Below are 14,121 nucleotides of genomic sequence, written 5' to 3'. Positions count from 1 at the left end.
GGCGTAATAATATTGAGGCCCCATTTACAGTATGGCGAATAAAAACAGTTGACATCATTGTTACAATCTTTATTTAAAACAGTTACCAAGGTTACAAATTACCATCACTGTGTGCAACAGGTCCCTCTGAAGCAGTATCATTACAGATTAACTGTAATGTGTAGGATTATAATAAAAGGCATAAGGGATTACGCACAAGCAGAAATGCTAGAAATAACACAAATACGTCCACATTATACAGCGCATCGCCCCGCAAAACCTCTGCTTTCAAGGCTGAAATACACAGTGTGGCTTTTTGTTTAATTCGGGCATTTAGAGAGATGTTAACTGCATCCCGAAGCGGCTTTACAAATGTCAGGGAGCAGAGGGGGGAGGGTTTACCTCGACCTGCAAAACCGCTGCTGCTGGAAATGTTCTCACACCGTCTCCGCTCTTAGCGGGGCACCTCGCTCACGGGAAAATACGCCTCCATTGTGCGGAGCAGGACGGCAGCGAAAGAAAGCGGAGTTCGCGGCTGCACGGCCCACCGCAGCAGGGCCCGCGGCCCCGGCCGCAGCCCGAGGCTGTCCTCGCTGCCCGCTGGCGGGGCGCCTCCGAGGGCGGCGGCTGAGACCGGCCCGGCCCGGCCCAGGCGCGCAGCCCCGGCTCGGCCCGGCCCGGCCCGGCCCGGCCGCGCAGCCCCGGCTCGGCCCGGCCCGGCCCGGCCCGGCCGCGCAGCCCCGCCTCGGCCCGGCCCGGCCCGGCCCGGCCCGGCCGCGCAGCCCCGCGCACGGGGGGCCTCGGCCTCGGCCTCCCTCGCCCCCAAAGGGGGGTCGCGCCTGGAGCGACAGGGTAGCTGGAGGGAAAGCGGAGCGGCAGGTCACCTGCCGCTGGCCAAGGCGGCCGGACGCCCCCGGCCAGCACCTCCATCCCCCGCTAAGTCACTCTACCCAGCCCTCGACTTAATGACACAAATCCGGGCTCTTAAAGTCTTTGCGACCGATTGTACTTGCTCATTTATAAATCATGATCTCCATATAGATGCATAACAACAACATACCAGAAGTGTTTGGGGAAGAAATCCGATTAAAGTCTATAGCTTTTTTCCCCCCTCTCTCGCCCGGAGCAAAAGTCTCGCCACAGGTCAGCTGCCGCGGCTGGCCCAGGCTGCGGGGTTAAAGGGAAGAAAAGGCTCCAGGCGAGCCGCTCCTCCCGGGCGGCGGGTGGGGGCTGTCACCGAGCGGCTCGCCCCGCCGGGGTGCCGCCCGCCGCCCCCTCCGCCAGCCCAGCCTGGGAGGCTCGGCCGGGCCGTCGACGGGGGCGGCGGGCATTTTGAGGGGTGGGAGCCGCTGCCCTTGGTTGGAGCATGAACTCTGCTGTCGAGACCGATCTCCCCCCGGCGCCAGCATCCCCGGGCAGGGGCGTGGGCCCGCCCCGCTCCGCCTGGACCGGACCGGACCGGGGTGGCGGTGACGCAGAAACGCGCTTTCCTTTCCTCTTTCGGGCGATTTAGGGGAACTGGAAAAACAAACATCGGGCTGTTTCATGAAACCGGTGGAGAAAGCTCCAAAGGGAAGGAGAGCAGGGCACATCCTTTTAGAGGAAGGACAAGGGTTCTCCGAGGAGGGAAAACAAAAGATGACAGTGGTGGCTGTAACCCCACCATGAACCAGGGACCTCCTGGCCACGCTCGGAGGGCTAACCTCCCCGGACTTCCCATTACCTCTCCATGACACTTCACTAATGCTCACACAATGGCCAACTGAGCAGTTTAAGTAAAGATATTTTAACCTGAACTAAACACTGTCTCCAGACAATAGGATGCAAAGCAACATCTGGTACCACACATAAACAATGCTGTGCAACAGCATATGCTCGACGTCTGGAAGTTTATGTCAACACTAAGCAGTCGAGGAGGCTGTCGCTGCTCGACATGAAATGTTAATAAATGGCTGTTCGCTGCGCTTCCAAGGTGAGCATCTAGGATCCTTCCTCCCGGGGCATCCTCTTCAGCTTGAGAGTGCCCGGCAAGACATCTTCGGACCCCATCCGCGCCTCCTCCCTCCTGCCCTCGGAGCAAACCACCAGTGAGAAATGCCACGGGGAGAGCCCGTGGCCCGGCCTAGGGACAACACCGGGTTCCCCCTTCCCCGCTGTGGCTCCTGCGGGCACGACTGAGCCGCCGGCGCCGGTGGAAGAGGCCGGCGCTGAATGGCCGGCCACCTTCAGGGAAGTGCTTCTTTAAAGAGGAGGCTCTAGGCTAATGAAACAACGGGAGGTGGCCATTGCAAACAGCTGTTCCTCATACATATTTCATTATACAATCAGATAATGCGTCTTACCACCTTCTCAATTATTCACAGATAAACATTGTCAAGACGTTTTGACATCTGTCTTAGGCCCTGCTATTAATTGAGTAATCGCTGGTTAAAAACGCATGGGGACTGCACCTCACAAAACCTCCGACTTCACTTGGGAGGGCAGCTTCCGTAACAGCTCGCCCTAAGCAGCGCATCAGATCAAAGAGAGCCCCGAGGTGGGGGAAGCACGCGATCTTCGCCCTGGAGCCCTCGGACTGCCGCCTCGGGGGGGCTGCGCCGGGCACCTCCCGACACCCTCCGGAGCTCCCCGGGCGCAGGAGGCCGGCGGGGGAGAGGCGGCACCTTCCCTCCCTGGCGAGCCACGAAACCACCCCGAAAAGTCGCGTCCGCCCCTTCGGTCGGGCTCTTGGCACAAGCGCTCCCGCTTCTCTCCACAGGCAAAGGGCGCTCACCGTTGCCTCGGGCCGCCCCGGAGGAGGACAGCTGCCTGGCCGGCTGCGCCCTGGCCGGGCTGCTGGGCGCCTGCTTCCCCGCAGCCCGCCGTGCCTCGCCAGCCCTCCACCCCGTGTCCCGGCGGCCGCCCGTGGTGGTGGGGCCCGCCCGGCCGGGGCCAGCGGGGCGCCGGTGGCCGCTCCCGTGGCTTCGCTCCCCGCCGGAACGAAGCCCGCGCGTCCCCGGCAAGGCAGCGAGCCGCGGTCGTCCCTCCTGAGCGTCAGGCAACTTCCGACAGAAAGTTTGTTTCACTGCTGCGTGGGCTGGTTGTAAAAACCGCAAGGCTTTAGGGAGTCGCAGCGTCTTAAAACCGCGTCTTTTCTGTCTCTGCCCTGGCAATAATCCCTTTTCTTAAAATAAGGAGCACACCACCCCCCGAAACACAGACGCACAACTACCAGATGTTACGCGTGAACGTTAAAGAGCGAGTGAAACGAGCGCAGGGGAGAATCAAATCTCCACAACTCTTTCAGACACTGTATTGATTAAATTAAACCATTCAGCGCCTCTCCCCTCCCTCTCCTTCCCCAGGCTACCCCTTTTAACCACAAAATTCACACGCAAGCAATAATCGCCCCCCTTCACGACCCCCATGCCCAGGTAAGTGGATGGAAACACGTGTGGTTTTCCCATCGCGCTACAGGAGACCTTGATTAAAACTAATTTCTAGAGCTGCGGTCTCGCCAGTGACACGGGACTTTTGCTGTGCAGAAGGCGCGGGACCCACGCGTGAGCCAGCAAAGCGGCGCACGGGGGAGAAGCGGTGGTTTCAGCCTGGCCCCGCTCCTCTCCTCATCCCGCGGGGGCTTGGCCGCCCCCACATCCTTCCCCCCCCCCCCCCCTCCCCCCGCCGCCCCTGCGCGGGGACCACCGCTGCCTACGGAGGTCGCACACGGGGGGGTCCTCCAGCTACCGGAGCGCTGGCCGGCTCCTCTCGGCGCATCCCGGCGGGTACCCGGCTGCGGGTGTGTTTGCTCTAAAGCCTCAACCGGAGTCCCGGCCGTGAATTTCATTTTAATAGCACCGCCAAGAAAAGTGCCGGCACCTAGGACGGCTGAGGACTGTGAAAGCCTTTCTGCCTGGCAGGTGGCGGAAGGCAGAGGACGATTTGGGGTCAGACTGAAGAGAGGATGCTCCGTGAACGGAAACAAGAATTCCTAGTGCTCACTCAAAATATTACCCACAGCTGAAGACCTTGCCTTCCCTTGAATGCTCTGTGAACAGCAAGAGGTTTGGATCTACCTGGAATCCACGATTTTTAAAGTCAGAAATAGGGGAAATCTGGCTGTGAATGTGTGGAGGGGAGACCCTTCCACCTCAGCAGCATTCGTCGTGTTTTAAAGTGAAGTGTCAGAAGCCCTAGAATAAACCCGGAGCTGGAAGTTTTCCGCCAGCCGCTCTTGAACGGGTCCTCCACTCACGCAGAGCCGGTCTGTGCCTACCTGGCTCTTGACTTCAGCTTTCTGAAGTCCTTGTATAGTTTCAACACTGTACGTGCAACTGTGTCCCCGCAGAGCCGTCCTGCTCACCGTCCCCATCCCAGCCTCAAGACGTCCTTCGCCCTATTGATTTGCGCTATAGCCAAACAGGGCGAAAAGACGACAATTGTATTCGACAGATGCTGCTCACTCGTGAATAACAGGTTCAGCGCATACCGTATCTCTCCCCATTATCCTGTAAGTTAATATTGAGTAGCAATAGCTGTCTAAATATCAAAATCTATTTATAGGGGATGCAGAGCCATGACCTCTCCATCTGACCTTCAAGAACCGCAGGCTGAAAAACAGGGCAAATAGGAAAAAGAAAAAAAAAAAAAGAGGAAAAACCCAGGATTACAATGGAGATTTGTGCGTGGCGGAGCTGGGCTGGCTGCCTTTGTTCCGAAATCCTGAGGGGGACTTGAACCTTTAGGACGGCCCCGGCCCCGCGGCCCCGGGAAGACGCGGCTCTGTCCGACTCCTCTGTCTCCCCGCCGCGATCCCGGTGTTGCTTCGTCCACTTCTGCCACCTGCAAAAGTGCGGGGTTGTTTTCCTTTTTCACATTAAAAAAAAAAAAAAAAAAAAAAAAAAAGACAAAACCGCGCCGTTGACTAAGCAGGAGGTCTCAGTGCGAGTGGGGGGAGAAGAGAGCTCAGCAGAGTGCAGACCCACAGCTTGGGAAATCACTTTGCTCGCGGGGAAATGGGGAGGTATTTTCTTATTTTGCTGCTCGCAGCCTTCCCAGCACAAACGAGGGGTGCGCGGAGGGAAGGGGGGCTTGGAGAGACTTCCCCCCCCCCCCCCGGCCCGGCAAGCAGCAGAATGGGGGAAGCTGGGCGGTCCCAGGCGCTGCCCGGGGGTGCCCGGGGCCTCCGACAAGGCGAGTGTCGGGGCCCTGGGCCAGGACCCCGTGGCATCCCGCGGTCCCGGGGATCGCCCCCCGCCCACCCCCTTCCCCACCGGGCGGGGAGGGGGAGGATGCTCCGTAGGGTCCCAGAGCAGGGATCCATATTATAAAGCGCATCCCCTCGGGGGGAGTGGAAACGAGGCGGGGGGGCGGGGGGGCGGGGAGGAATCCCGAAGTACTTTTTGTTTTTCCGGAGCCGTCGAAAGCTCGTCCAGTCTGAATTAACAACCGTCTAAAACCAGACCAACTGCGAAACCGTCGTCGTCGTCCCCCGCCCCGGCCCCAGCTCCTGGCATTAACATGGCGCCTGCAAGCGAGAGAAGCACTTTTCTCGATGTTTAGCAGTTGAAATGTGCTCCCTGAAGGTCACACCAGGCGACGCACCCGTTGGCTGCCGCACGGGGCGCGGGCCGGGCCGGGCCGTCGGCAGCCCCCGGAGCCCCCGGCGGCGCCGCGCCCGCCCCGGTCGCCATCCCGCTGGGGACAACAGAACGGCGAGGAGCACGGGGCGGTCTTCCACACCCCGGGTCGTCTTTCCCCAACCCCTTTACCTTTCCGAGTGTATAAGAGAATCGTACCCAGCTTCTCTATCTTATTAGAGAAAAAAAAAAAAAGAGAGAAAAAAAAAAAAAGAAAAAAAACCCCCACAACACAAAAACCACCCAAACAAAACAACCCGGGGCTCCGAGGGAGTAATTCCTTGTGTCTGGAAATTAAAAGGCTCAAATCTCCTATGTGACCCTGCTAAGACACGGGAGCGCTGTTCGCAGCTACTTTAAAGCGCCAGTCTCACTTGGTTTGGAGGTCGGAGCTACAGCTCTTCAGAAAGAGAAGTGTAGTTCAGGAGGCAAACTCTGTCCCCGGGGTTGTGTGCAGTCTCTCTTTCCGCCGGCTAAGTGCACCTACCAAGGGAAGAGGGAGAGGCAGGGCTGCTAACCGCGCTGCTTAAATGTTCTCTGCTTTCTCCTACGGGGGGCTAAGCAAGGAACAAGCTTCTCCAGCTGCCCGAATAAAATGAAAGAGCTGATTTTTTTTTCAAAACCTATTCTTGGCATTTGCGTCCCACTTGAGGAAAGTGTCCAGAAAAAAATCCCCCAAACTCGACCCAAAAAATCTTGGGTCTTGCTACTACATTAGGTTCCGTGATACTGCAATCCAAAGAAAATAGACGGGGTATTAGACGAGGAATCTCCTTTTCCTAATGAATATTTACCCTGAGGTCATTACATCCGTAATGGTCCTCGCTTACCTTACCTTGCTCCCCTCTTCCTCAGCTAGAAACTGGGATTTCAATGACAATGCCCTCGATTTTAAAGTGCCGTGTACCACTTAATGGCGGGGTGCAGGCAAGGTTAGAATATTATTGACTTCGTGCAATATATAAGATGGATACATTTAAGACTTTTAACTTTCTGTTGCAATGACACGCTGTATTTTTATGAGATACCTATTATACAGACAGAACCATTGTGCTGTAGCTGCCTCACAGTTGCTGGATCGTTTCTATCAGATGAAAGATTTTGAATAGTTTTCTTTCAACAATGCATCCTTTTGGTCTTCATACAAAGAATGTAGGCATGGTATACACTTAAACAGCTCTGTCACAGAGCAAAATTAAATAGAGTATATATCGAATCCTGTCTGCAGTATAATACCCACAGGGAACAGAATGGAACTCCCTCCGCCGCTGAAGGAGCCCATTAAGGTCTGATGTCCTGGGAGCATCTTCCAGATTCCCCTTATCTGTGATATTCGCTAAGCTGTTAAAAATCTTTACAGGCGGGCTTTAAAATCGGCTGGTTTTCTGACGGAAAGACGGAGTTTGATAACGGAGCCTTTTAACAAAATCTACTGCTGGCGCTCCGGTAAAGGGGGCAAATTAGGCTCTATCTAGTTATTCATCTCGGCGGCCGCCTGGGAGCTGCCGGGGTAGCCCGGCGGATCTCCCGCGCCTGGCCCGAGCCGGGCGGCTTTTCCCCGCGCTCCCGCAGAGGCGCAAGAGGGGCCCCAGTTTAACACAGCCCCCGCTGCCTCCCCCCACCCCCCCCACCCCCACCCCGCAAGGCGGCAGCCCCGGGCCGGGCGGTGGCGGCGGGCGGTGTCCGCGGCCGCCCGGTGCCGGGAGCGGGGGGGGGGGGGGGGGGGGGGCAGGGGGTGCAGCCGCGGGGAGGGTCCGCGCCCGCAGCTCCCCCTCCAGTGCTCACTCAAGCGACTTGACCAAAGTGCACGTGCTGAGCCCAACTTTCCTCTCCCCCTTTCCCCAGCTTTGTGCTCTCCGCTGATTGAGTCCCCATATTAAGCTCGAGATCCTTTCTAAGCAACTGCTAAGAAGTCAAGAGCATCCTTGCTTGCTTTCTCTCCGTGGCCTTTCATGCCCTCAATTTGTTATTCTACTGACACTTTTCTTAAAGTTAGCGCCTAGCATTGAAACATTAGCGACAAAAGCCCTGGAAAATCTCTCCCTCCTCACCGCTAAATCCTCTAATGGGTCAGTGCGTGTCGAATTTTTATTTGATTTCCAATAATCTCTAGCACTTCAATATTAAACCTACCTCAGCCCAGCGCCTCACCTATGGGATATTTTTCAGCTTCGCTTTGGAAAGCAGAGACGCTCAGATTTCCTTCCACGTGCACCCGCTAATTTATAAATGAGTGTATACAGCTGTCTTCGTGTATATCTATGTCTCTATATCTGCAGTAACGCTTTCATTTTGTGTCAAAATAACATATCTTGTCACTCCACGCCAAAAGTATATTTATCGAATGAAATAGCACCGCAAGCTGCATCTTCTTTATCAAACCTTCATTTCTGTTTTACCCAATTGTTAAATATCTTTTCATTTCTTTTCCTATTTTAAAATATGTATTAGAGTAATTGTTACTTGGAGGTCTTTTGTGTATCTATAGCTCCTTTGATTCATATCTTTTCCTTTCTTTTAATCTTGTTATGCGAAATTATATACACATTTCTCAGGAAATCCAAGGAGCATAACTTTATTAAATAAAACCCTCCTAATCCCGGAGTTCTGCAGCAAATACCGATTTTTTTTTAAGTACACGTTCCTAACCCATGTGTTTTGAATGAAGATCCCTAATTCCTCTTCACTTTATTACGCGGATTTTGTGAAATTATTCTTCAGCGCTCTGATTTAAATAAGTTTTAGTGTGAACCAAGAATGAACATTATCCTCTAACCTGAGGTCAAGTGAAAGGTGATTTACATGACAAAGAATAATGCCCATTTTGTCCAATGTGAAACAACTTCACCTTCGGCATCATTAAGAAGAATTTAGCACTTTCAGGGCTTTGGGGGTTGGGGTTTTTTTGGTAAATAGTTGGCTATGTATAGCGCAATTCCCCTTTTATGAATCACAATCCCAAGGCCAACTTCTTGTGCTCTTGAATTTCGGCATTATTTTTATAGCCCACAGTAGAGCGAATTTGCACCTGCTGGTATTTAAACTTTAACATATTAGCTAGGGAGGACTTATCAGCCCAGCGCACTGCCTCGAAACAAATTAACAATCTTCATTAAAGTAAAGGAAGGGGCTGGGGGTGGGGGGGTGATGTGACCGTTTAAGACGCTGTCCCGGACCAAGCCGATCTGTACAGGTTCCGAGTGGATTATTTGGGGTCCTTATAGCAACAGAAGTACCGCTTTACTCTCCCTCCCCCCAACACACACACTCGCTTCCAAATTTCTGCTTCTCTCAGGGCACTTTAACCCTCTCGGTACTTTCTTCCCCTCTGCCTGGAGCGGTGCCCTGCAGAGGACGGTTGCGGAGAGCCGAGGGCACCTCAGCTGCGCTCCTGGGGCTCAGCCCCGGCGGCCTCCCGCTCCCGGCCGGGCCGCCCCCCCTCCCCGCACCTCCCTTTACGAGCGCTTCCCCCAAAAATCAGATTGTGCTCTTGGTGGTTTCTTCTCTCTCTTTTATGGCCATTTTGGGCGCTCCCTCCCTCCCCTCCTCTGTCACACGCGCGCGCGCGCGCACACACGCACACACGCACACACAGACACTGCAAGAGCCCGTGAGGAAGTGATCTTAATCCAAACATCAAACTTACCGTCCGGAGGATCCCGCCTTGAAAAAGTTCTGCTCTGCTGGGTCTCAGAATTAAAGAAACGACCGTCATCCCTCCTTAAGAGCTCAGGGCTGGGGAGAGCGGCTGCAGGCGGAGGGCCCCGGGGGGGGGGGGGGGGGGGGGGGCAGCTCCCCCGCTCTGCCCGGCCGGCTTCGCTGGCTCTGCACCCCGAGGGGCGCGGGGGACCGAGACCCCCCCTTCCCCGCAGGCGGCTCCGGCGCCCTCGGGACGGGGCGCACCGGGCACCGGCCACAGGACTTCTCCCGCGGACACGGGCTTGCGCACCTAGACGTGCCTGCGCGGGGGGATCCGCGGGCTCCCCGCGGCGGGAGGGGGGCCCGGGGCAGCGCCCCGGCTCTGCCCGGCCGCCCGCTTCTTTTTTTGGGGGGGGGGGGGTGGGGGGGGGTTGAGTGTCGTGTGCTTGTTCACAGCTACGCCGGGAAAGTGGGAGCATTTCGTGTTTACAACCGGCTCCGGCTTGTAATGGTGAGATGTAGTTCAAGCAGCGCTCCTGTGTGTCGCGGGCTCTTAACTGGAGCTTTGCTCGGTCATTGAGAGCAATAGAAAGTATATGGAAATCAATATATAGACAGTGTGGAGGGCAGATAATGGATTCGAGTCAGTGAGTGTTATAATCTGCATTATGGGCTTCCTATTGTTTAGACTGAGCACAAATTTCTAAAGGGTGAAGTGTTGGTTTGTTGGGTCCGTCGTCCCCCCCCTTTCTCCCTTCTTCTTTTTGGAGGGCTTTGCGCGTACAGGGGGAGGGGGATATTAAATCCTCCTGCCACAATTATCAGAGTACCCCCCTCTTCCCGCCTCCCCATCTGATTTTAAAGGTAGTGCTTTCACGGCAAAGCTAATGACTTTCATTTAATTGAACATGCCCTGATGTAGCGGATTGTTCTCGCAGCACTGCGCCTTTGTTGCTTTTGGGGGGAAATAAAGCTAATCAAACCTTTTGTCACGGCCAAATTCTCCCTCAGGGTCTCCCAAACATTTGTTTGAATAATTCACCTCAAGAATTGAAAATACTAATTGATTTTAAAATGCTAGCCCGGAGGGACGGGGAGGTGGGGGTGGGGGGTGGGAGCCGAGAAATGAGAGGCGAAGAGCAACCGTCTACCTGCCAGCGGCGAAGCCTCCGCAGTCGCTGCCCTCGCCGGCAGCCGGCGCCGGGGCCGGGCTGCGCCCCCCCCCCCGCCGCGCGGACTGCGGTGCCCCCGCCGCTGCCGGCCGCACGCTCCGTCCCCTCCCTCGGCCTCTTGTCCCCCTCCCCGCCGCCAAACTGCCCCTGGTCACCTCGGTCTCGGGTGCTCCGCTAAAGTGCCGGCGGTGGCAGGGGTGGGCTCCGCCGGGCGGGGAGGGGATCTCGGTCCGGGCACCTCGGCCCCATTCAGGGAAGAATTTTGATGCGATTCATTAGAAGTAACGAGTTGACATAAGGTAAATCTACATCGAGGGGGCCTTTCTTTGAGTGCATGGGGAAGCTTCATTAACCATCGCTAACAAGGCGTGCAAATGCTCTGATTGGGCAGCTTTCTTGTAACGCCAGGGCCTTAGCAGGATGCCCACCTAATGAGGGTCACTACAAGAGACTGATAAAATATTCAAATTTTCCGTCGCACCAGGAACTTTGTACTAAAGGAGAAAGTTGAGGCAACTGTGTGCTTGTTTACCTTGGGAAGGCACACTCGGGGGAGAAGGCGTCTAGCTCTGACATCTCCAGCGCCCAGAGAAGCCCCGAGCTGGATGGTCACTGCTTTTTGGACGTTTATTTGTTAAATTCGTCGACAGATTTCCCCCCGCCTTCCCTCGTCTTCCCCCAGTCTAATTATGTTTCTCCCGGGTCTAGCGCGCTGATAAATAAATAAATAACTTGGCTGCGAGTTTCCACGCTTTTTTTCCTTCCTTCCCTCCTTTCTTTCTTTCTTCCTTCCTTCCTTCCTTTTTTTTCTTTTATTTTCTTTCTTTCTTTTTTTTTTTTTTTTCCTTGAAGAGGAATTATTAAAATCAGCCTGATGGCTTTAATGATACGTCAATCATTTCAAAGTTGCTGCTTGTTGCTAATATGTCAGCCTCTGTACACATCACCGCTACTTCCTCCCTGCCGCGTTTAAAGGCTGTCCCCTCCTCCCCACACAATTTGTTTCTTCAAGTTTTCATTGCTAGGTTACGATTTCTAATTAGAGCTAAGTATTTCACTTAATATTTAATTTAGACGCCCAGCACATATATCATACCTAGATCAGTCAATCAAGTGTCCCTTGTTGATAATGCTACATCATTAAGAGTTGTGTTTAATTCAGGAGCAAGCGACTGCACGGCTGCTGCTGCAGAGCAGGTAACTTTCGGCTGGCGGGAGCTGCCAGCAGATCCGGAGGGATGCAGGGAAGCAGCCAAGCTGGGCGGCGGCTCCGTCGCCTCCTCGGGAAAGTTTGCTGCTTCCCAAGCCGGCACCGCACCGCGGAGGCGAGCTGCACTCCTTTTCTCCCTCCTTCCAACAACAACAAAACCAAAAAACCCAACACAACCAAAACACCGAACAAACCAACCAAAACCAAAACACCACCAAAAAACCAACCCCAACCCAACACCCCCAAAACGGGGTATCTCGCGTTTTCCTCCTCCAGCCTCTGTGTTTATGCAAAATAAAGGGGTGGGGGGGGGTCTCCAAAAGTTTAACCTGGAAGCTGGAGCACTGTTTTGGACCAGTAATAAAATAGCCCCGTCGGCTTCTTAAACCAATCCAAACCGTTAAAAAAAAAAAAAAATCACTTGCCCACTTGTTTCTTAGCACGGCAGGCACAGCACACATCGCATCAATAGGGCTGTATTACGGGAGCCGGATGGGCCACAGCTTGCATACCCAACAAATGCGCATTCACTTATCTCGGGAAATCGTGACTAAAAAGAGAGGCAGAAGAAGAAAGAGGCAGAAAACGGGAAGAAAGGAGAAGGATAGATGTGTTCGTAAAGACAGCATCAGTGCAAAATTGCCAGCGCTTGCCACTGAAGACTGGCAAAAATTAAATATAATAATAATAATTATAATAATAATTATTAGAATAATAATAAAGCCTAACAAGACCAACACGATGGGTTCTCCTTTACCTGCCCCGGGTTCTCCCTCTCTCCCCCCTCGCCTTCCCCCTTGCCGCGGCCGCCGTGCTGCATTTTCCGCTCGCCCGTACCTCGACCGCTACGCCCCAGCCCCGTCGGAGCCCCTGCCTCCCCCGATAAAAAAATAATCAGCCCTTGCAAGCGTCGACTGAGTCGCTCCCGAGTCAGGATTAAGGGGCACTAACTAGGCAGCAGAAAATCGCAGCCTCCTGGGAGCGACCATCAAAACAAGCAGCGAAATAAAAGAGCTTCTCTCTCTGCTTCCCTTCCTCTCCCCCGAAAAGTCCTCCAGGTTGGCAGCCCGACACTCGCACACCCGTACACACACGCTCACAACTTCGCAGGGCTCTCTCCAGACGAGAGCACAGGCTTGTCCTGGTTTATTTAGGGGGAAGTTTTTGGGGAGGGGGGGAGTTGCTCCCCTGCCCTGCAGAGCCACATGTCATTCTAACGGCTGAAACAATGAATCATGTGGGATCAAGTAAGATTGACTGGAAACGGACGGCAGGTTCCCCAGCCCGGAGAAGATGGCTATCGGCAGCGAGGGGGGGGACCCCGCCTGTCGCCGTCCCGGACCCCCGAGCCCCAGCGCGGGAGTGGAGAAGGACGGCGCGGGGGGGGGGGGGGGGGGGGCGAGGCAGCGCACGCCCGGGGGCTCCCCCGCGGGACCTCCGCCTGCCCGTAACAAACTCACAGGATCCGGAAAGGATTTTCCCAGCCGAGAGGGCAGCCTCTGCCCAGCCCCGTCCGCCGCCGCGCTCCCGCCGCCGCCGGCCGCGCCCGGCTCCGCGCCCGGCTGCGCGCGCCGCTCCGCGCTGCCCCACGCGCCGCTCCGCGCTGCCGGTGGGGGCCGGCGGCTGCGCCCGCCCGGCCGCGGCTCGGCGGGTCCGGGCTCGGCATTAGCCGATCCCATTGACAGTTTGCAGCCAGCAGCTGCAGTCATTAAAAGCCATTTACACCCTGGCCTCCTCACACAAAGCTAGAGCGCCAGCAATTATCTGCTTGCACATTTCAGGACATGAGAGTGTGTCCCTAACAGGCTTAGGGGAGCGCTGAATCCCCGGCCAGGCTGGGCAAACACCGGATCCGCTCCCGAGGTCTGGCTGACGACCACCGCGCCTCGGTGACCCGCGCTGGCGAGCCCTGGGAGCAGGCGCACGCATTTTACGATGCTGGCTCCGTCCTTGCAGGAGCTGCTGGCTGGCAGAGCTCCTGCGCTGGACCGCTGGTCCGCGGGCGCGGAGTGGAGAGACCTTGACATTAGCCGGTCGGCGCACCAGGTTTGGGGGGTTGTTTGGCTTTAAACACACGGACGCACGCTCGCAGAGTGGACATGCATTGAAATGCCCTTCGGAAGGATACTTCGGAAGAAAGATTTTCACCAGAAATGCGGTTGTTGTGTGTTTCACAGGTCTGGGGGGAGAGAAAGAGAGAAAGAAAGAAAGAAATATTGAAGCTTTGAAAGGTTCATCAGGAATCCTAATAGAGGGATGCAACCGATAGGCTAACGACCAGTGCATAATCGTCTGGGAGATTAGAAAAAAAACAACCAACCAAACAAAAAAACCCCGCCGGTTTGGATTTTATTCTGGAAATACATTTTAAGGCAGTTTAATTTGCAGCTTGAAGAAAAAATGGAATCAAATATTAAGAAACTCCGGCAGGAATTCCCCCCACCCTCCCCTCTGTAATCCTTTACATAAAAGGAAAGGATTACAAAGAAAAAGATTTTGTGTG

At 55.2% G+C, this 14,121-nt stretch overlaps 1 protein-coding gene across 1 annotated transcript in view; it reads right to left on the bottom strand.

Annotated features, from left to right (window-relative positions):
- LOC126052559 (uncharacterized) overlaps positions 1–13,297 on the bottom strand; it is a 32,299-nt gene extending 19,002 nt beyond the window's left edge. Inside the window, exon 1 of the mRNA XM_049833388.1 lies at positions 13,079–13,297. Coding sequence (XP_049689345.1) covers positions 13,079–13,297 — 219 coding nt within the window. The remainder of the gene's footprint in view (positions 1–13,078) is intronic.
- Between the last annotated feature and the right edge of the window lie 824 nt (positions 13,298–14,121).

This window comes from Accipiter gentilis, chromosome 30 (genome assembly GCF_929443795.1).
Source record: "Accipiter gentilis chromosome 30, bAccGen1.1, whole genome shotgun sequence".
In the NCBI taxonomy this organism is placed as follows: domain Eukaryota; kingdom Metazoa; phylum Chordata; class Aves; order Accipitriformes; family Accipitridae; genus Astur; species Astur gentilis.
This window is presented reverse-complemented; position numbering and strand designations above follow the sequence as displayed.